Below are 22,333 nucleotides of genomic sequence, written 5' to 3'. Positions count from 1 at the left end.
AATGAAAAACCTGGATCTGATCTTCAATGGTATCTTTCAATTTTAAGATAGTCTTTCTCTTCTGAGACATTGATATGTATTGAAACTAATTTACTTAGAAGGCTGTTACTGAGTATTAATTTGGTTAAAAACAAAATTTAAGATTAAGGATTTTTAACTTTCATTTCAAATATCAAATATCGAAGTTCAGCTAGATGTGGGAGTAATATATTATTATATAATAGTGATATATTTTTGTAAATGACACGTCTCTTTTCTTGGTGAGAGTTTTAAGACATGCCCTTCCATATAGAAGTTGTGGAGGTGGGCAGGTACTGGGGACTTAATCCAGTTTACTCTATCCCTGAGTTATACCCCTAGCCCTTTTTTATTGTTCTTTTAAGACAGGGTATCCCTAAGTTGTAGAGGCTGGCCTTGAACTAGGATTCTCTTGCCTGCCTCCCAATTTGCTGAGACTATAGACATGAGCTACTGCTCCTAGCCCATTTAAAAGTCTTAAACCCAAGGAGGGGTGTGAAATTAATTATTATCTTTAGGTGTTTATCAATGGGTTATTTAAAATTCTTAATCTTTATCTTCAAGCACTAAGTCATGGTGCTTACTACAGTACAGTATAAGGGCAAGTTACACAGGTTTTATTGAAACTCACTGATGTGACAGGCTATGAATAGATGGAATTTTGTCGTTTTGCACTTTTAATTCAGCCTTCATGACTGGAAGCGATAGTATATTCTAGTTTATAAGACTTAAAAAAAAGACAAAATTGTAGTACATCATTACAAAGTTGATATTGTTCAGGTAGAGATATTTCTGAATGTGTTATATACACTGAATCTTTAATCATCTTGGGCTTTTAAAATAGTGCCTTTGAAACCCATCCAACATTGATGCAAATCCTAATAAGATTCCTTTAGAAAGTGTTTCTCAGGCACATCTAAAAGCACTAGATATACCATAATTGGCTAAACATGGTACATCAAATATTGCCATTTTGGATAAGAAACTGAAAGATGTCTTCATATCTTGCTTCTCAAAATATAGTCCATGAAACAGCTGTGTTGAGATCACCTGGGAGCTTCTTAGAAATGTAAAAATACAGAAGTACCACTTTAAACCTACTGAGAACAATTTTAACCACATCTCCAAGTGATTTAGGTTTGAGAAATAATATTCTAGGAGACTAGTAAATGTTCCTGACATTAACTTCAGTTGGTTGACATTGTTTAACATTACATCATTCAGTAGTATGCCAGCTCTTGTTTTTGAAAGCAAGAGTTGAAATACATATTTAGACAGTTATCATCTGTTATATAGCACACGGACCTTCCTTTTGCTCCCATAATTGTGGAACTCTGTAGTGTTAAAAAGTCTTCCCTCATTTCAGCATCACCCCAACTTGTTCTTCCTTTTCATTTCTACTCCAGAAACTTGGGTTGGGTTCATCCTTCCTCAGGCACATGTCTTTAGTGATTCTCCACTAAGAGTCTAAAAAAAATTCCATGTAATACAACTCTAGCTTCCTTTCCTTCATCTTCTATTCAGCATACCCTCTAACCATATTCAGCAAAACTCCTGTAGTTTCCAGAGCTCTGCTCAGGTGTATGCTTTTACATTCTTCATTGTTACCTAGGAGGCCTTTTATCTCCCCATCACATCCTCATCAATCTCCATTTTTCAAGATTATCTCAGCTGTTATCTTTTGCTGTTATAATGTATTCTGAATTTCCCTGCCCTAAGTGTTAGTGCTCATTTTAGTTACCATTTTAGAGGAGTGGTCTTCAAAGGCAGTGACCTTTTCCTACACATGCCCAGAGGCTACCATTGAACAGGCATTCTGAACATTTCCTGTTTACCTAGCTACCTTGTAGAGCTACTCTGTGATATAAAGGGATTGTTGATGATGTTAACACAAACTAAATGTGAAAAATAGTCCATTGTGACCTTTACAAGAATAATTATTTATTTGGTTAACATATGCCACATGAGTTTTTGCCCATAAGAAAATTACTTTTTTTTTTTTTTTTTTTTTTTTAATCTACAGAGGATCTATGAGGAACATTGGTAACCAGACTGGCATATTTTTTTCTTTTGGCCAATTTACTTTAATTCTTTTGTTTCTACTATATTATTTATTATGTTACATTTTCACCCAGCCTGTCAAGCCATCAAGCTAACAAACGAGGACAGAGCTGCTAACTGAAGAGTATAGAAAGTTAGTAAGAGTCTGAATAAAGGCTGACCCTCATAATTGACATACCTAGAATAGAGAGAGCCTGGGAAATGAATCCTCAGCATCCATTGCTTACTCCCTAGAACACCTGAATGGTGTGTAGACACAGTTTTCTGTCTTTAAACAAATTAGTCAAGTTTATCTGAAAAGAACATCTACACAATGAAATCTATCCCCAAAATAAAGTTTAGAATGTGATGTTCTGGAATTTTGTCCTGTAACAGATTCTCTTAAATTAAGTCATTTAAGTTCAACTCTAATATGTGAAATCAACCTTGAGATAAAAATGAGAACGAATGGTGCATAACAACAACAACCAAAAAAAAAAAAATGCTAAAAAGTGTAGCGAGGTACAAAATTATAACACATGTGTTCCAGAAACAAGTACAGAAATTTCTTATTATAGATTTGGCAGGTTTGTATAATAAGATAAACAAGAAGTTCATGGGTGGGGTCTGTATAAATAATATCCTACTGATAGGAAAAATGACAGTATAAACAGGATATAATAACAGTGCCTGCTGAATTCCCAGCATGTTATTTGTAGCTTCCTTCACAGTCACAGCTGCTCCCACTGAGGGTGGACTTCTACCTCTGTAAGAGGTCGGCCAAGATTCTAAATTCTCACTAACAATGGGGGTGGGGGAATGAGCATAACCTTCACTTTAATAATAAACACATGTGTTCTATATTCACTTTCAAGGTATAATGTTTTCTTAGGCTGTTTAAGAATTCTGAAAACATAATATTTTAAAAAATGACCTGGGAAAAATCAGGAACACAGAATAAATGAGTGAATGGACAGAGCTTGATGAGTACTTATCACCAAAGAAATGTACTAATTGGATTCATGTCCTTCGGAAAAAAATAAGTACGTGGAAGAAGGGAAAAAAACACTCAATAACTCTGAATTTTAAGAAATTTATCACATTTTTTTAAAAATCATAGTAATATTATGGAAAAGCCACAAAATACCAAGGTTTTAGTTTTTCTGCCATTAAATTGCCTTGTGACTGGGAGCCTCATTCTCCATACTTACAAGATGAGGGGTGTTTTAGTCAGCTTTTTCACTGCTATGACTAAAAGATCTGACCAGAACAATTTTAAGAGGAAATTTATTTGGAGACTTAGGATTTCAAGAGGTCTCAGTCCATAGAAAGCTGGCTCTATTCCTCAGGGCACGAGATCCGCCAGAACACATGATAGAAGAGTACATCATGATAGAAGAGTGTGACAGAGGGAAAGAGTTCACATGATGATCAGAAAGCAGAGAGAGACTTCACTCACCAGATAAAAATATATACTCCAAGCCACACTCCCAGTGCCCCACCTCCTCCATTACCATTCAGTTAATCCCATCAGGGATTTGTTCACTGATTGGGTTAAGGCTCTCACAACCCAATCATTCTTCTCTGAACTTTCTTGTATTGTCTCACACATGAGTTTTGGGGGAACACCTCAATCCAAACCATAATATTTCACCTCAACCCCCAAAGCTCACATGCATCTGACAATGCAAAATACATTTAGTTAATTCCCAAGAGTCCCCTAAGTCTCAACAGTTCCAAGATTGCTCAAAGTTCAAGTCCAAAGTCTTCTCTGAGGCTCAAGAGAATCTTGCATAGTGAGCTCCTGTAAAATTAAAAGCAATTTACAAATATCTAATATATAAAGGTACTTAGTAGATATTTCCATTTGTAAAAATAGCAATAGAGAAAGAAGGGATAGGACCAAAGCAAGACCAAAATCCAGCTGGGCAAACAGGTCTTATAGTTCTTTGTTTGGAATCTGGATCATTTGTCATGATGTCATCTCCAAAGGACTTGTGTAGCTCTGCCCCTGTGGCCTTGTTGGTTGCTTCCCAAGTGGCCTTTCTGTTGACTTGTCTCTGTTCAATTCCTGTAGCTTTCCTAGGACCATGTCTCATGTTACTGGCATTCCTTAATCTTGGTGTCTGCACTGTAGCTTCAGCTTCCTCCTCCAATCTCCACAGCTTGTCTTCTTGGGAGTGCCAGCAGGGACTCTGACTCTGCTACACCTTGCCTGGCTTCCAAGGTCTTCCTTTGAAATCTGGGTGAAAGCCTCTATGACCCCCTAACTCCAGCATCCTGCATCCTGCAGAACCAGCACCACATGGTTAATGCCAAGGTCTGCTGCCTTGTTGAACAGTAGCCTAGCCTTCAAGGACCCTGGCTAAAGCAGCCTCTGAGTATCTTGTCTGGGTGGCTGAGCACATTGAAAATACTTCCTAGGCCCCCCTTGTTCAAGAAGGATTCCTTGCTGGTCTGTTCTAAAGAGAATTTTCACCTTTACTCCCTTGAGCTTGAGATGTGAGTCATCTTACCAGCTCCTAAGATGCCCTCAAGCCATCTTTCCTTCTTTCTTTTCTTTTTTTTGTTGTTGTTGATGGACCTTTATTTTATTAATTTATTTATATGCAGTGCTGAGACCCAGTGCCTCACACTCTAAGCAAGCTGCTACCACTGAGCCACAACTCCAGCCCCTCAAGGTATCTTTCATACATCTCTGGGCAAAGTCTTTAGCATTTCTTTAGTTGCTGTAATGTCTTTAACAATTGCAACTCCCTTAGCAGCCAGTTTTACTTTTGATTTTCAAGTCCAAGTTTTTCAAATCTTTCTGCTTTGCTTTCTGCTCCTGAATATATAAACTTGTCTGAAAAGCCTCCAACAATACCTGTATCACTTCTTGGATGCTATGCTGCTTAGACATTTCTTCTGCCAAATTAAGAAGTCCATTGCTTTTAAAATCAGCCTCACAGAAAGTCTCTGGACACAGGCAAAATGCAGATAACTTCTCAGCCAGAAGTTAACAAGAATGGCCTCTACTCCAAATTCCAAAAAATAAGTCCTCATTTTCTGAACCCTCTCTTCACTAACCATGGTCCTGTTGGCATTCTGTTCTTCTGAGCTCCAACCAAAATTGGCCATTAATCTCTGCTTACAAGCATCTCCAGCTACAAATCTCAAAATTCTGCCAGCAAATTTCAAAAAGTTCCAAATACTTATGAGCCACATGGTCAGGTTAGTCACGGCAAGGACCCCACTTCTCGATATCAATTTCTATATTAGCTTTTTTGCTGTTGTAACTAAAACATCCAATCAGGACAGTTGTAAAGGAGGCGAAGTTTATTAAGGGCTCCCAGTTTCAATGGTCTTAGTACATAGAAGGCCAGCTCCATTCCATGGGGCTAGAAGTGAGGCTGAGCATCATATCATGGCAGAAGAGTGTGGCAGAGGAAATTGGCTCACATGATGATCAGAAAACAGACAGCAAGAGACTGCACTCACCAGATAAAAAGATATGTCCCAAAGCCACACTCCCAATGCCCCACCTCCCCCAGTTTTACCACTCAGTTAATCCCATCAGGAATTAGTTCACTGATTAGGATAAGGCTTTCACAGCCCTATCATTTCTTCTCTGAACTTTCTTGCATTGCCTCACAGATGAGTTTTTTAGGGAAACCTCACATCCAAACCATAACAAAGGGCATTGACCAGATATTTTCTGTTAGTCCAGTAGAGCTGGTAGTTATAATAAAATAACAAAACTGGGTAGCATATTAGGAATACAAATTTATTTCTCATAGTCCCAGGAGCTGGGAAGTCCAAGATCATGGCATATCATTGTCAAGGCAAGTAAGGATTTCAGTTTGAGCATTCAGACTATAGCAGTTTCTAGGTATCTTTCCTAGTTGTTAAATTTTATTGTTTTTACAATAGAAGTACATTTAATAGATAGATATCTTACCTGTATCTAGTTCCGCAAATGTAAGAATTTGTGTTTTCAAGTTCTGAACTGTTTTTAGAAGTGTCCTAAGTATATTCAAATCACTTTGCTTTTTTATTTATCTTTAAATTGAAGGATGAAAATATTACACATGTAATATAGTAACTTCTTTACAGAGGTATAAAAATTAATATGTTGATCCTTTCTCTAACCAGAGAACTCAGACCAGATAATAATAACCAACTAACGTGTTACTTTACTTCTTTAAAAAATATTTTTTTCTCTAAAGTAGATTAAGGTTCATAGCAAAATGAACATAAAGTACAGAGGTTCTCTATATACTCCCTGCCCACCTCCCATACAAACCTTCCCTACTGTCACCATCCAGAGTGGTGCATTTGTTACAGTCAGTGAACCTATACTGACATGTTGTTGTCAACTGAAGTGCATAGTTTGTATCTGATTCCTTTTGGAGCATTGCAGATTACGTAGAGTTTGGATAAAATGTCTGATTACATGTATCTGTCCTATAGAATCACACAGAATAGTTTCACTGCCCTAAAATTTTTCTGTGCTCTGCCTATTTATACCTCCTTCTCCCTCAGCTCCTGACAACCATTGTTAATAATTCTTTAGAATGTCATATAGTTGGAGTCATGGTATACAGCTTCAAATTGACTTCTTTCACGTAATATCTTGAAGCTTCCCTGTGCCTTTTCATATCCTTTCACTGCTGAATATTTCCTTATCTAGGTATGCCACAATTTATTCATCTACTGGAGGACATAATGTTGCTCTCAACTTTTGGCAATTATGAATAAAGTTGCTATTAAAAAGTAGGATTTTTTTCCAAATTAGAAATAGAACGTGAACAACAGACTATGGAAATTTCTATAATAATAATCACATATAATTCATCTTGCTCATTTAAAAAGATCTTTATCAGTTCTTACCTTGTGGATTTTATCAGTTTTTAAGTAGATCTCCAGGACTGGGGATATAGCTCAGTTGGTAGAGTGCTTGCCTCACATGTACAAGGCCCTGTATTCAATCCCCAGCACCACACACACACACACACACAAAATTAAGTAGATCTCTGGCTTGAAGGCTATCTATCTATTATCTATTTACAAAATTGCCATGTTTCTACATGTGAGATGTATCTGTCTCCAAATTGAATGCTTTCATTTATGTTAGAAGAAACCTTTTCACATTTTCTTTGGATGGACTTTATTTGTCAACGTTATACCTGTTTTTACAGAATATATGTTGGAATTTTCTCATATTATACCCTCTGTAGAATAAGAACAGATGCTGTTCTGTGGTTTAAAAGTTTTTACTTTTAATCACACATGGTGGCTCATGCCTATAATCCCCAGAGATTTGGGTGGCTGAAACAGGAGAAATTATCCTGTTAACTCTTACTATTTAACTTAGAGATAGATTTTAAATTGAAGGATTTATATCAGTGGCTACACATAATTTCCTTTTTTTCCCCCCTTTTGCTGTATTAGGGATTAACCCAGGGGTGCTCTACCATTAAACTATATCCCCAGCTTGTCTGTCCATTCTTCCTCTTCTCTCTCTTTTTTTCTCCTCTTTTCTCTCCTCTTCCTCCCTCCTTCCCTCCCACCCGGGGTCTTGCTGGTGACTTCCAAGCCTGGCCTCAAAGTTGGGATCTGTCCTGGGATTACAGGCATGTACCACTCTGCTGAGATAACAATTTGTTCTATCAGATCATTATCAATACTATATTATATAACGAATAGTTAACTAAATCTAGTTAGGTAAGGAACTGAAGCTTGAATTAACCAAACTGCGCTAGGGTTCTTCATACCTGAGAGGCCTATAAAGTTTTAAAGTTGCTCAATTTGGTGGGAGGGAGCTTATATAAAAGCATTTAATATTATAAAAGTACCCTCAAGTTAAATTTTACTATTTTGCTTGGTCCTTAGAAGCCCTCCATTGCAAAGTAGTTTTTGTAGGACATTTTATTCCAGTTTGTCTTATTTTTCCAGAAGATGAAGAATGTCCCTGAAACATTTGTGGGCTGAGGGCTGTGTGTTAAAATAATTAATAGACCTAATAATATTAAATATGAAGAATATTTCTTAAACCATTGTTTGGCCACATTTTTTCAGTCTGACTTAGCTTCATCATTATGCTGGGTTCCTAGCAGAATAGTGTGTAGCCTTGGAAGTGAGTTATAGGTAGCCAGTGGCTCTGTTTTGTTCTTGTGTGCACCCCTCTAAGCTAAGCTTTTTTTTAAGAGGGGTTTTATTTTTGGCTGTAATTTATTTAACACTTAACTAAGTGATAGATGCTGTGCTAACTGGTTTGTATATTTGAGAAGCAGGTGTTAACTTCCCAGTTACAGATGAGAAAACCGAGACTAAAGGAGATTTGACTCATTTTCCCATCTTCTGCACCTGGTTGTTACTTGTTTTGTTGCAAAACCAGTTTTTCTTAACATAGAAATTCAGTATAGAAAGGAAGTACAGTATGGTGGCAGGAGCATGACTTTGACAGTGGACTGTCTGGATTTAAAGTCTGATTTCAGAATTTAATTACTAGTTTTTTAACTTTGGATAAGTTATTAAATAAATGTCTAAAAAATTTTTCTACCCTGGACAGATTCCATTGAAGTCACCATTGTGCTGTACTGGAGAAAAGATAGCCTTTTTAACAAATGGCGCTGGGATAACTGTAGAAGAAAGAAACAACCCCTTTATCTCTTACCTTTATCTCTGACCTTTCTCTCTTACCCTGTACAAAAATCAATTTAAAATGAGTCAAAGATCTTAGAATTAGACTAGAAACTATGCAACTTTTAGAAGAAAACATAGAGTCAACACTCCAGCTTTTAGACAAAGGCAACAACTTTCTCAGTAGGACTCCATAGAGCTCAGGAAATAATGCTAAGAATAAATAAATGGGACAGTATCGAATTAAAAAGCTTCTGCACAGCAAAGGAAACAGGAATGTGAAGCGAGAACCCATAGGAGAAAATTTTCACTAGCTACTCTTCCAGTAGTGGATTAATATCTAGAATATATAAAGAGCTAAAAAGAAAAACTTTACACCAATTAACCCTATTAATAAATGGGCAAATGAATTAAATAGAAAATTATGAAGAAATACAAGTGGCCAACAAATACATGAAAAAAATGTTCAACATTATTAGCAATCACGAAAATGCAAATCAAAACTAAACTCAGATTTCATCTGACACTAGTCGGAATGGCAGTCATCAAGAATTCAAGTAATACTTGAGAGGATGTGGAGAAAAGGAACACTTTTACACTTTGGTGGGACTGAAAATTAGTCCAGCTATTATGAAAATCAGTATGGAGGCTCCTCAAAAGACCATAAGAATTAGAGTCATTTTAATAGAGTGACACATGATACCCATGTTTATAACAACACAATTCACAATAGTCAAACTATAGAGGCAGTCTAGGTACCCATCTATGGATGAATGGATAAAGAAAACATGGTAGGGCTTTCTGTCCTATAATAAAATAAAGGCTTTCTGTCCATCTAAAACCACAACAAAATTTTTTTTTTAATTTTTATTTTTTAAAGAGAGAGAATTTTTTTAATATTTGTTTTTTAGTTCTCGGAGGACACAACATCTTTGTTTGTATGTGGTGCTGAGGATCAAACCCGGGCCGCACGCTCGCCAGGCAAGTACACTACCGCTTGAGCCACATTCCCAGCCCACAACAAAATTTTTTTTAAAAAGAAAGAAAGAAAATGTGTATGCACACACACACATATATATACACTTTTATTCAGCCGTAAAGAAAAATGATATTATGGCATTTACAGGGAAATGGGTGGAATTAGAGACCATCATATTAAGTGAAATAAGTCAAAGTCTGAAGGTTAAGGGGTATGTATGTTTTTCTCTCATATGTAGAAGCTAGAGAGAAAAAAGGAAAATAAAGGTGGGAGTGAATCTCATGGATATCAAAGGGAGATCAATAGAGGAAAGGATCCAAGGGGTAAGCGTCAGGGAAGGAAGGAGGACATGCTGGTCAGGGATATTGGCCAAATTATATTGTTATATTGTGTGCATGTGAGAATATGTAACAACAAATCCCATTAGTGTATACAACTAATAAAAAGTGGGGGGGTATTGCCAAGCAAGGTGGTGTAAGCCTGTAATCCTAGCAGCTCGGTAAGCTGAGGCAGGAAGATCACAAATTCAAAGCCAGCCTCAGCAACTTAGCCAGGCCCTAAGCAACTCAGTGAGACCCTGTCTCTAAATAAAATACAAAAAGGGCTGGGGATGTGGCTCAATGCTTGAGTGCCCCGAGTTCAATCCTTGGTACTAAAAATACAGAAAAGAAAAGTGGGGCTGGGGGTGGAATAAAATTCTTTAAGGATTGGGAAAAACAGTTTGAGCAAATTTTCCCTACCAGATAGTAAAATACACTGTTTGGTTAAAGTAATACAGAGTCATGTTGTCAGATAGATGAATGTATCAGTTATACAGAACAGAGCTCAATAATAGATCCTTGAAAGGAAATTCAACTTAAATAAAGAAAGCATTTTAAATCTGTAAGGAAATAATGTTTTCTCACGTATTATTTGTTTGAAAATGAACAAATAAAATAGATTGTAACATCAAACCAGAAGAAGAACTTAGTTTCTGCATACATGCTGAAAATCCTACACTATATTAGAAGAAATTATTGACTATTTTTATTTGAGGTAGGAAAGCCTCCCTGCCAAAAGATAAAATTGGATGGATTTAATTGTATAAAAATTTTAAGTATATATCTAAAAGAGCACTCTAGACAAGATTCACACTGAAAGTTATTTGCATCATATAGAGCAAAAGCTTGGTATCTATGATATATCAAAAGAACTCTTACAAGTTTTTATGAAGCAGCAAATAACCAAAACATTTTCAAAGATTAAATGTATGAAGAAAGCCAGGTACAGTGACGTACCCTTCCTTGTAATCCCACTGATTCTGGAGGCTGAAGCAGAAGAGATTGCAAATCTAAGGCCAGCCTCACCAACTTAGTGAACCTCTAAGAAACTTAGTGGGATCCTGTCTCAAAATATAAAATTTAAAAAAATGGCTAAGAATATACTTCAGTGGCAAAACTCCCCTGGGTTCAATTCTTAGTACCTAAAAGAAAAAAAGAGGGAAAAATGAAGCCTCAGAAAAATAAAACAATTTCATTGTAAGATAATGGGGTGTTTTTTTTGTTTGTGTGTTTGTTTGCTCATCAGATATCAAACTTTAGAAGATTGAGGAACATTGCTAACCCTCTTCTGACCTCTAACTCCCCCCAAATAGTAAAGATAATTTAAAAAAAGAAAACCTCTATCTTTAAGGAAGCAGTAGCCATTGAAATAGACAAAACCAATTAAGAATTCTAGACCAAGCCAGTTGCAATTTCACTTGCCTTTAATCTCCCCTGGCAGGGAGGCTGAAGCAGGAGGATCACAAGTTCAAGGCCAGTCTCTGTCTCAACAACATAGAAAGACCCTCAGTGGCTTAGTAAGACCTTGTCTCAAAATAAAAAAGACTGGGAATGGAGCTCAGTAGTGAAGCCCCCCAAGTTCAATTTCTAGTACAAAGAAGAATTCTGGATCAAAACAAAGGAAAATGATGAGCACTAACACCTGCTTATACCTAGAGAAGGAAATAAGTTTCCTAAAAAGTATCTTGTTTGTGAAAGTGCTTCACATGTGTAAGGCAAGTGCTCTGAGTCACAATCCCAACCCAATCCACGATCTTTTGTTTAAAAGTTAACTGTCCAAGAGAGTAGACGAACAGAAATGGAACGTTTTTGTATAGATACAGTTTAATATAGAAATCTCACACTCCTCCTTAGTCATGACTCAATCCTCCAACCCGCAATCCCCAGCAAGTACTACTTGACCTCCTGTCTGTGTAAATTTACCTATAGACAAATTGGTGGATATTCATATGCTACATGGAACTTTTGTGTCTGGCTTCCTTTAACTTAGCATAATGTTTTCCAGGTTAATCCCTATTGTAACCTATATCACCTAGTAATATTCTATTATATAGATATGCCACATTTTATTTATCTACTGTGAAGAATGCTATGAAATTTTGTGAGTAAATTTTCTGGGAAATATATCCAGGAATGTAATCACTGGGCCATATGGCAATTCTGTATTTCATGTTTTAAGGAATTGCCAGAACTTTCATTCTATTAACCACTTACCAATGTATAAGGGTTCCAGTTTCTTCACATCTTCACCAACACTTTATTATAGTTATCCCAGTGCTTGTGAAAATGTTATCACCTTGTAATTTTGATTTGCATTTCCTTAGGGAAATGACCATGTGGAGCATCTTTTCCTGTGCTTATTATTCAGTTCCTATATCATCTTTGGAGAAATGTCTAGTCAGATTCTTTATTTTTTATTGGGTTGTTTATTTTTTACATTGAATTGTAAGAGTTATTAAATATTGTAGACACAAGTTCATTATTAGGTACAGGCTTTGCAAATATTTTCTCCCAATCTGTGGGTTATCTTTTTATATTCTTAATCTTGTTCTTTGAAGAACATAAAATTTTATTTTGATAAAGTTCATATTTTGTGTTGCTTTTGATTTTGGTGTCACATCCAAGAAATTATTGCATAATCATAGATTGTGGTAGTTGAAGTAAAGATTCGGATCTTCCAAGATCTTTCCTGATCATTCCCATAGTAGTAGGCATGTGCACAGCTCTATTCATGTGTGTGGCCTTCTAGATGCCTAGGAATGTGTCACAGCTTTTTGAAGACTATCATGGATACCAGCTCATTCCTCAGCTTTTCCTTTAAGATATTTTTATCTCATTATCTCAGTTGTTATCTCAGGCCAATGCAGTGTTAAACAATTGTCACAGATTGTTTTCAACAAAACACTTTCCATCTTCCATGAGAAAAAGGCTATTCACACCAAGTGACATCTGAGTCAGGGCAATTAAAGTCAAGATGTGCAAATGGGGATTTCCAGAGAATTGCCAGACAGGTCAAATAATGACAGTCCTTTGAATGGTGTTTTGGGGAACTCCAGAGCTTTTCTCTCCTCTGTGGCTATTAGGCCACACCTGGTTTTCATAGTGATTTCAGGAATGTTGATTTTCAAGTCTATTGTGGCATTGGTGTGATGAACATGGGTGGAGATCAAGTTAAAAATATAACATACTTGTTCTTAACAAAATTAAATATTTTCCTTGATAATATCCTTGGATTGTTACAAGCCTTTGATTTCCAAAGTTCTAAAACAGTTGATTCTGACAATTTTTGCCCGTTTTTCTGTGGAAAGACATCTTTTGCTCTCTTTGCTTTTATGGGAGTAGCTTTTCAGAGGTCTTTACTATTCTCACTTATCTCTCCATTTCTAACAAATTTTGAAGGAAGGTTGACCCTCTCCCCATTTTTCCCCTGTAGAATTGTCCTGAAAGATTAAAAATGGGATATAGAAATTTCAAGCATAAAAGGACTGAAGAGTCCAGCACCAGTAAGCTTGTATTTTTATTGGGGCTAGGAGTGTAGCTCAGTGGTAGAGCATTTGCCTAGCATGCACAAGGTCGTTGGTTTGATCCCCAGCACCTTAAAAACAAATGAACAACAACAACAACAAAAACCCACACTACTCAATGATAAAATTTTGTGCCCTGAGAGTTAAATTAAAAATATGGAATTTAGGTATTTACTGAAAAAGGTGACAGGTGGTATCTTTTAGTGGGCATAGAAGTAATCTGTATATTGATTTGAGAAGTGATCATCTACACATACATGTGCCCAAACTCAGACCTATACACCAGAGTTTACTGGTTGTAAAGTATGTCTTAATTTTTAAAACAAAGTACAGGATTTAGAAAAGAAAATACATAGGCTGGGAAACTCTATGATAAATCTTGAATCTATTTAAACCTAGAACTGTGAATGAACAACTATGGTAACTATGACTCCAGAACAAAAATGTAAATGTTGACTATGTAAAAATGTCTTTTATGTCTTATGAGTTGGGTGTAAAGGCTATGATAGAGCTGAGGGAAGTAAGGTGTCTTCATTATCTATTGCTACATAAAAATTTATCTCAGAAGTTAGCATCTTAAACTTTTTTATTTTCTCACTCAGTTCTCAGAAATCCAGAAGCAGAGGAGGTTGTTTGGGTTTTTTGGTGTCTGAAGAGGTTGCAGGTATCTGGAGGTTTAAATGAGGTTAGACGATGTTCTTCCAAGAAGGCTTACTTGTGCTAGGTGCAATGGCATATGTCTGTATTCCCAGAGGTTTGAGAAGCTAAGACAGGAGATCACAATTCAAGACCAGCCTGGGCAATGTAGGGAAACCCTATCTCAAAATAAAAAAGGCTGGGGATGTAGCTCAGGGATAAAGTGCTCCTGGGTTCAATCTGTAGTACTGCAAAACTTTGAAAAAAGAAAAGAAAGAAAGCTAATTTGCATGGCTATTAAGAGTTCTTTGCCACATGCATCTCTCCATAGGGCTTCTTGAGTGTTCTGAGTATTCTCACAAAATGGCAGCCAGCTTCCCCACCACCATCTAAGAGAAAGCACAAGGTTGAGGCTGTAATGTCTCTCATGTCCTAGCCTCAGAAGGCACAGACCTTTATTTCTGCTAAATCTATTGTTCATACAGACCATTCCTGCTGCAGTGTTTGAGGGGATTACTCAGAAGTAGGAAGACTGGAGGCCGATTAGGAATATCTTGGAGGGCGGTTACTGCTGTCTGCCCATCTCCTCAGTTTTTATAGCCAGGAACCACTGGATACTATCCAGAAGTTTAAAAAAATAATGTGTTCCAATCACGTTAATTTTTTTTTAACTAATTTTGCCCTTGCTTTAGTGGAACTTCCTTTCTCATATAGAAACTGTTGCTGAAGTCCAGTATGTCTTTTATTTTCACTTTAATTTAAAATGTTTCTTTCATTACTATCAAAGTAAGTTTTATGTTTTTACATTTTAAAATCTGTCTGTAGTATGATCTCATTTCAGTAGTTTTTTCTGCCTTTCCTGTGTCTATATAGTGATATTAGAACGAGTATACTTATTTATGAGTGGTCAGAATTCAGGTGTGAATTTTTTTATATACCTTTATTTTATTTATTTATTTTTCATGTGGTGTTGAGGATCAAACCCAGTGCCTCACACATGCTAGGCAAGCACTGTACCACTGAGCTACAACCCCAGCCCAGGTGTGAATTTTGTTATTAGCTTTTTCTTAAATTTACCTCTTTACTCTGAATTGTTAAGAATTGTTTTTAAATATTTAACATGTATTATGTTTACAAAAAAAAATCTTTTTAAAGGTTTTATAATATTCTATAATGGGGAGAAAATAATGACATGATCTCATCACTGTTGGTTAGAGTGTAAAATTAATAAAGACTTTCTCTGTGGATATCCTTGTAACAAGCCTAAAAGATGCTCACATGCTATGAATCAAAATTTCCATTCTTGTAAATCATTCCTAAAGAAATAATTGTTCATGTGAATGAACGTGCACAGAAATATCATTGTATTATTGTTTATAATAGTAAAACACAGATTGTGTGGACATGCATGCGTGTACCCGCACACACATGCTCCCATGCTGGGTGTTACTGGGGATTAAACTGGGGACCTTGTGCATGCTAAGGCAAGCACTCAACCCCTGGGCTACATCTCCAGCTCCTTTTATTTTATTTTGAGACAGGTTCTTGCTAAATTGCTGAAGCTGACTTCAAACTTGAGATCCTCCTGCTTCAGGTTCCAAGTAGCTGAGATTATTTAGGAATGAGCCACCATGGTCATTTTAGATTAAGTATTTTAATCAATGAATGTATAAACTGTTATGTGGCCATTAAAATGAGATGTATAATTTATCACATGAGAAAATTCTAGGACATTATAAAAGGAAGTTACTTATTTATTGTGTATATAACTCCAAATGTATGTTTTTTTTAAAAAAAGTGTGTGTGTGTGTGTGTGTGTGTGTGTGTGTATGTGTGCAAGTGAGTATATACATGTATGTTTATGTATTCCATCATGGGGAAAGTATTGGTGGATTTACACCAATAAATAAGGATACCTGTAGGATAGGGAATATTAATAGGAGGGGGAGAGAACATTTTTTCCTGTAAGTTTGTGACTTACTTGAATTTTTATAGTTTCTTGTGTGTTTGTTTATATATTTAGTACTAGGGATTGAACCCAGCAGTGGTTTTTACCACTGAATCACATCCCACCCCTTTTTATTTTTTATTTTGAGACTGGGTCTTGCTAAGTTTCCCAGAATGGCCTTGAAATAGAGATCCTCCTGCCTCAGCCTCCCATGTTGCTGTGATTACAGGTGTGCACCACTGTACCTGGCAGACATTGTGTTTTAACTTAAATATTTTAAATGTAACTTTGGTTGCAGTACAGAATATAAATTATAATAGCGGTAATGGCAGTTCTCAAGTAGAAAATTTCTTGAAGAAGAATGTTTTTCTTCTTAAACTGAAATTATCTACTGATTAAAATGGAGATAATTACATGCTTCATATGTGATTTGTTCTTTTCATCAACATTATTGCAACTTTCTAGGAAAGAGAGGCTAAAATTCCAAACTGCAGGAATGAAGATTGGAAAGAACACAGAGAATTTTAGGAAAAAGAGTGATTAGATTTAGTAAGCAGAGTAAGAGTTAAGGAGAAGAATGAAGATCAATTTCACTGGGAACACAGGAAGAAGAGCAGATTAAGAATTAAGATAATGGATTAAGCCAGGCCCAGTTGTGCATGCCTGTAATCCCAGTGGTTTGTGAGACTGAGACAGGAGGATTGAGAGTTCAAAGCCAGCCTCAGCAATGGCAAGGTATTAAGCAACTGAGTGATACCTTGCCTCTAAAAAAATACAAAATAGGGGTGAGGATGTGGCTCAGTGTTGAGTGCCCCGAGTTCAATGCCTGGTACCAAAATAAGAAAAAAAGATAATAGATTAAATTTACTGTATTGAGGACCTATGGGAAATTCTCATTGAAGCTATCTATAAGATGGTTTGAAACAATAGGTCTGGTCCCCAGAACGTCTTTGGTATGACTTTTAAAATTTCATTTTATGGTGAACTTTTTTTAATTGTTTTTTTCCAATGTGCATTTATTTATTTTCTGATTTAAAATTTACATAAACTAACATTAATGAAGGCACTGTAATATTGGCATAAAAATGGACATGTTGAAAAAAATGGCACAGAATACTGAATTCAAAAATTGACCCACACATACATGGATTGATTTTAAGCAAGGGTGCCAAGGTAATCCAATGGGTAAAGGACTTTCCAACAACTGATGCTATGCTAAAAGAATTGGACTTCCATATTAAACAGCAACAACGACAAAACCAAAATTCCTTGACACTTATCTTGCACCAAATAGAAAAATGAAATTAAGTGATCAAATAAATAATATAGATAAAGCATGGATTTATAAATATTAAAATACAGCATCCAAAATATAAAAATCTTTACAGCTCAAAGTAAGGGAAAAGTAATTTTAAAATGTCCTAAAAATTCAGATATTGCATGAAAAAGCAATAAGATTAGGTTAAAATGATACAAAGCTCATTCTCTGAAAATAATAAGAAATCACAAATTAATAACAAGAAAATTTGAGGTATTCACAAACATAGAAAACATTGTTAATTAACAGTGCATTAAAGAAGAAATCACAGGGAAATTAGAAAATAATTTGAAATGAATGAAAACAGAACATGAAAGAATTCAAGTTATTCAGAACATATTAAGATGACATTTTTAAATTATAATTGTTGATAATTGCAATAACGAAAGGAATAATGTATAGAGTGAGAGAAGATGCTTAAAGCAGGAACCCTGGGGCCCATGGGGGAGCCAGCAGAACAGCACCTGAAGCCACTGACAAGTTGCCTTGGAGGGGATGCATCAGTATTCCGAGAGTGAAGATGATGTGAATGGTCAGTTGTGTCACACTCCACAGGAAGTGAGAGAAAAATAAAACATTAAATTTATAATATAGTATTACACTTTGAGAATGGATTGTGGTGGAGAGCCCTCTAGTGGAAGGGAGTCTGGTATTTGTAGAACTGGAAAAGGAGTTTAACTCCGAAAATAATGTGAGTGTTGCTTGCATAAAAGTGTTTTCCTCTTGTGAATACAATGGGATTATTTTCTTACTGGAAGAAAAAATAAGCGAGGGTTAATTTGAGTCAATGTACACAGATTATATATAAAATTTTTCTGCTCTGTAAAAGGTAGAAAGGAAAAGGATTTGAGGAGGTAAAACGAGATTTTCTTCAGCAATGGGAAGAAGCAGGTAAGTCAGGGAAATATCTGCTATAGCAAAGCTTCTGGTAAAGAGAAGCTGAAGAAACTCAGAATATCAAGTTCTACTGAAGTTCCGAACCAGTCTCACAGACATGAGTTAAAGGAAAATTGCAGGGTCTCTTTTGGAAAAACCGCCTGCTTTACAGTTCATTTTCTACATTTGTTATATAAAACTGAGATAAGTTTATAGGGAAATTCTTTGTTTTCTCCTCATACAAAAGCTGAGATAGGAAGCTGCTCTACATTAACCTTCTTTTTCCCTTTGTTTTGTTAAATTGGTAATTACACATGTAGAAAATTGAAGAATAATATATTTTTAAATAGTTTACATTGCTTACCTAAAAGAGTAGAATTGGATAAGAAAGGCAGAAATTAACTTCTTTTTGTAACTCTTTTAACTTAATTGCAATCTTTATAAAACAATCAAGTATGTAGTATTTAGGGTGAAAAGCTAAAGATTAAATGAATGCATATTTAGGAAAAGGTTATGAAAGCAATATAGAGGTAGGAGTGTTAGAAAATTTAACAACTTTAAATTTTTGTGCATATTTGGTTATAAATATGCAAATACAAGAATACCAAATACAAATATTTTTGCATATTTGTTACTATACCAAATAGAATATAGATTACATAAAATTATATATCCATAAAAGTGTAGTTTTTTATTTATATTATGAGCAGCTTTTCCATATTAATATATATCCACTTAATTTAGTTTTTGAAACTATATAAAATTTTTTAAACTTTTTGGGGAAACTTCTTTAAAATTTAAATACATATATATAGAATAGGGTCCAGGTTAATAACTTTTAACAAGTGAAGGCACCCACATAACCACAACTCCAGATAAGTTAAAGAGCACTGTTGGGCACATACTAACCTTCCTCATCCTGCCTCCAGGCATCTGTATTGGTAACCAGTATTATTCTGATGGCCATCATCTCTGTAGCTTAGTTGTGTGCTTTTGTTTGTTTTGTTTTATTTTACTTTTTATAAGTTTAATCCTGGTTGCCTATGGGGTTTTTGTGTATGAGTCTAACTTTTTATGGTCAATATTATTTTTGTGAGGTTTCTTTGTGTGGTTACAGATAGCAGTAGTTTATCATTTTTCTATTTAATATAGAAGTCAAATGCATGTATGTCACAATTTATGCCTTCTACTGTTGATGGATATGTAGTTTTTCTGAATCGGGACTATTATAGATAATGCTCATATATGAGCCTTCTCATCTTTTGAACATACTTCTGTTGCATAGGTGTACATTTCTGTGGGCATTTCTAGGAAACGCATTGTTCGGCATATCTTGTACAAACTGAGCATTAGGATACTGTCCAAGTATTTCCCCAAATGGCTCTTATTTTACCCTACATGCAGAGATTCATATGCTCCATGTCCATAATTTTTGCTAACATATGAGGATTGTAAGTTCAAGGCCAGTTTAGGTAATATAGTTTTGTCTTTCCTTATATTCTTTCCTTTTGCTAGTTATAACCAGAATAAGCATATAATTCTCATACTAGTAAGGTTCAGATGTGCTTTTTTACTTTCAGATGAGGAGTTTTTTTCACATTTCTAACTAATTGCTGTCAAGCATTTCCTGGTGATAGCAGAAAACTATTTTTTCTATATTCTGTTCCTTTATTTGGGGAAATTATATGTGCTTGAAGAACATTTTTAGCTAGTGAGGTTTCTTCAGAGGTCATATTTCAGCATAAGTCTAAAAGTCTGCCAATTCTTACTTCTTTATGCTAATGGTAATGAGTCTAAAAATGCCTAAATGAATTAACAAATAAGCCAAAAACCTTATTGAAGACAGTATTTTCAGTGACTTCTCCTTTCCCTGCACCTAAATCTTTTTACGAGTATCAATAATAAATGGGAAAACTTGCTGACTTGATTTTTTTTCCCCATTCAGAATCTGTTAAAAGTTTTAAACCAGAGGTGGGTGGAGGGCACCCAAATGTAATCAATTTCTGACAAATAACTGGAACATAGAAATCTCTTCATTTATTTCATATTTTATGGACCTGGTTTGAAAATAAATTTTAGAGGGCCACTGTGAAGTCTAGGCTAATAAAATGCTTTTTAACCTTTAGTAGACAATTTCTGAGTATGTTCTAGCCAGTGCAGTGGAGCCCACTGTTAAGGACTCTGCTCAAGTTTCAGCCCCCTGACAGAGTCACTTAAGAATAAAGCTCCCAGTGACCAGAACCCTCAGTAGCTTCACTATTGTTTCACTGCCCCCCACAAAAGCTGTTTTTCTCTCTACATAGGTATCAGTCAGAGCCGGATCTCTCATTGGCTGCTGCAGCAGGGATCAGACCTGAGTGAACAAAAGAAAAGAGCATTTTACCGATGGTATCAACTTGAGAAGACAAACCCTGGTAAATATCATTTCCTTATGCTTACTTCATCTGAAGCAAGGCAAATGTACGAATTATTTCACTGAATCCAAGTGTTAATTCGTTCAGTAAGGTAGTTTCCTACTTTATTGTTGTTCTTTTATGCACTGCCCCCCCCCCCAAAAAAACAACCATATACTTTTAACTGTAAAATCTAAGCCCTGACTGTAATACTTTTTAGTCTATTGTCTAATATTTTCTAGTCTTGTTCATACCCTCCTCTAAGCTACCTCTTCGCTTCCAGCTTATATGTTAACCTAGCAGCCATAGTTTAAAAGAATGATCAGGATTGTCAGTGGCTGGTTTCCTTTTTCCCAACCATAAGTATACATATAAAATTGCACATATTTTATTATTTTTGGAAAATTGTGTTTTAATTTGTAATATCAATTTAATATTTGTATTTATTTTTAATAAATCTTAAAATTTATAGTAATATAGTAAAAATTAATACAGTAAAAATAATCACTGTATTATATCCAGTGATCTCTGTTAATGATTTTCTGTTTCTAGTTCTAATGACTTCTGGGTAATGAATATATCTTTGGATTTTTAAGATGAAACTGCTCTGATGACTCCCAGGAGCAGCAGTAGGTTGGAAAGCTGAATGAATCTTAAGGAAAAAGAAGATCACAAAACCTTGTGTTTGGAGTTGCCAAGAATAGGCAAGATACTTTTATCAAGTGATATATAAAGTAAAATATGAAGTCATGGGACCGACTGTCTCAATCCACACATTGTGCAGTCTGGTAGCAGTGAGCCTGCTCTCAAGTGTAAACTTATTATGATTTAGTTATCTTCCATAATGCTGCTGCCTAAAGCCTTTGCACAGCCTAAATCACCCATTGAAATATTGCATACCAATAGCACTAGCTTTGAGGTGAAAATAAAGAATGCTCTAAAGCATTCTTGTGTGTGTTTGTGTCTGTCTGTGATAAGATTTTTCTCTCCAAAGATTACATTCTCAATCCAGAAGACCCACACAGTACAAAACAGAATAGACTGTATCAATCTGTATGCAATGAATTTTTAAAAATTTATTCTGCCAATTATTTCTGTTTGAAGTGTCTTAGATGTAACGGAAAGTTAAAAGACTAGGACAGTAAGCACCTTTTTACCTCTTCTTAGATATAGTTGAGAATATATCGCTGCATTTGCTTTATCTCTATAAAATAAATTTTAAGATTTATTTTTGTCTATTTAGCATTCATCTCCTAAAAGCAAGAGTCTTTTCCTACATAACCACAGTCTCCATTATCACACCTAAGGAAATTAATAAATCCATATTATCTAATATTTAATCCATTGCCACATCTCTCTAGTTGTTGTGAGAGTGTCTTTTGTAGTTCTTTTTTTTTTTTTAATAAATATAACCTGTTTTAGGTTAGCAAAGTTAGAATGCTTCCTTAGACTCTTAATTCTAATCACCCAAACTTTTTTTTAATTGATTTTTTAATTCTAACTTGTTGTATATGACAGTGGAATGCATTACAATTCATATTACCCATATAGAGCACAGTTTTTCATATCTTTGGTTGTACATAAAGTACAGTCACACCATTTGTGTCTTCATACATATATTTAGGGTAATGGTATCCATCTCCTTCCACCATCTTTT

General features: G+C 35.4%; 1 protein-coding gene across 1 annotated transcript in view; it reads left to right on the top strand.

The window, feature by feature from the left end:
* The window catches only part of Hmbox1 (homeobox containing 1), a 101,454-nt gene that overhangs the window by 36,666 nt on the left and 42,455 nt on the right, over window positions 1–22,333 (top strand). Inside the window, exon 4 of the mRNA XM_048801466.1 lies at window positions 20,587–20,697. Coding sequence (XP_048657423.1) covers window positions 20,587–20,697 — 111 coding nt within the window. The remainder of the gene's footprint in view (window positions 1–20,586; window positions 20,698–22,333) is intronic.

Source organism: Marmota marmota, unplaced genomic scaffold, assembly GCF_001458135.2.
Source record: "Marmota marmota marmota unplaced genomic scaffold, marMar, whole genome shotgun sequence".
Lineage (NCBI taxonomy): Eukaryota > Metazoa > Chordata > Mammalia > Rodentia > Sciuridae > Marmota > Marmota marmota.
Note: the sequence above shows the minus strand (reverse complement) of the source record. Positions and strands in the feature narration are given on the sequence as shown.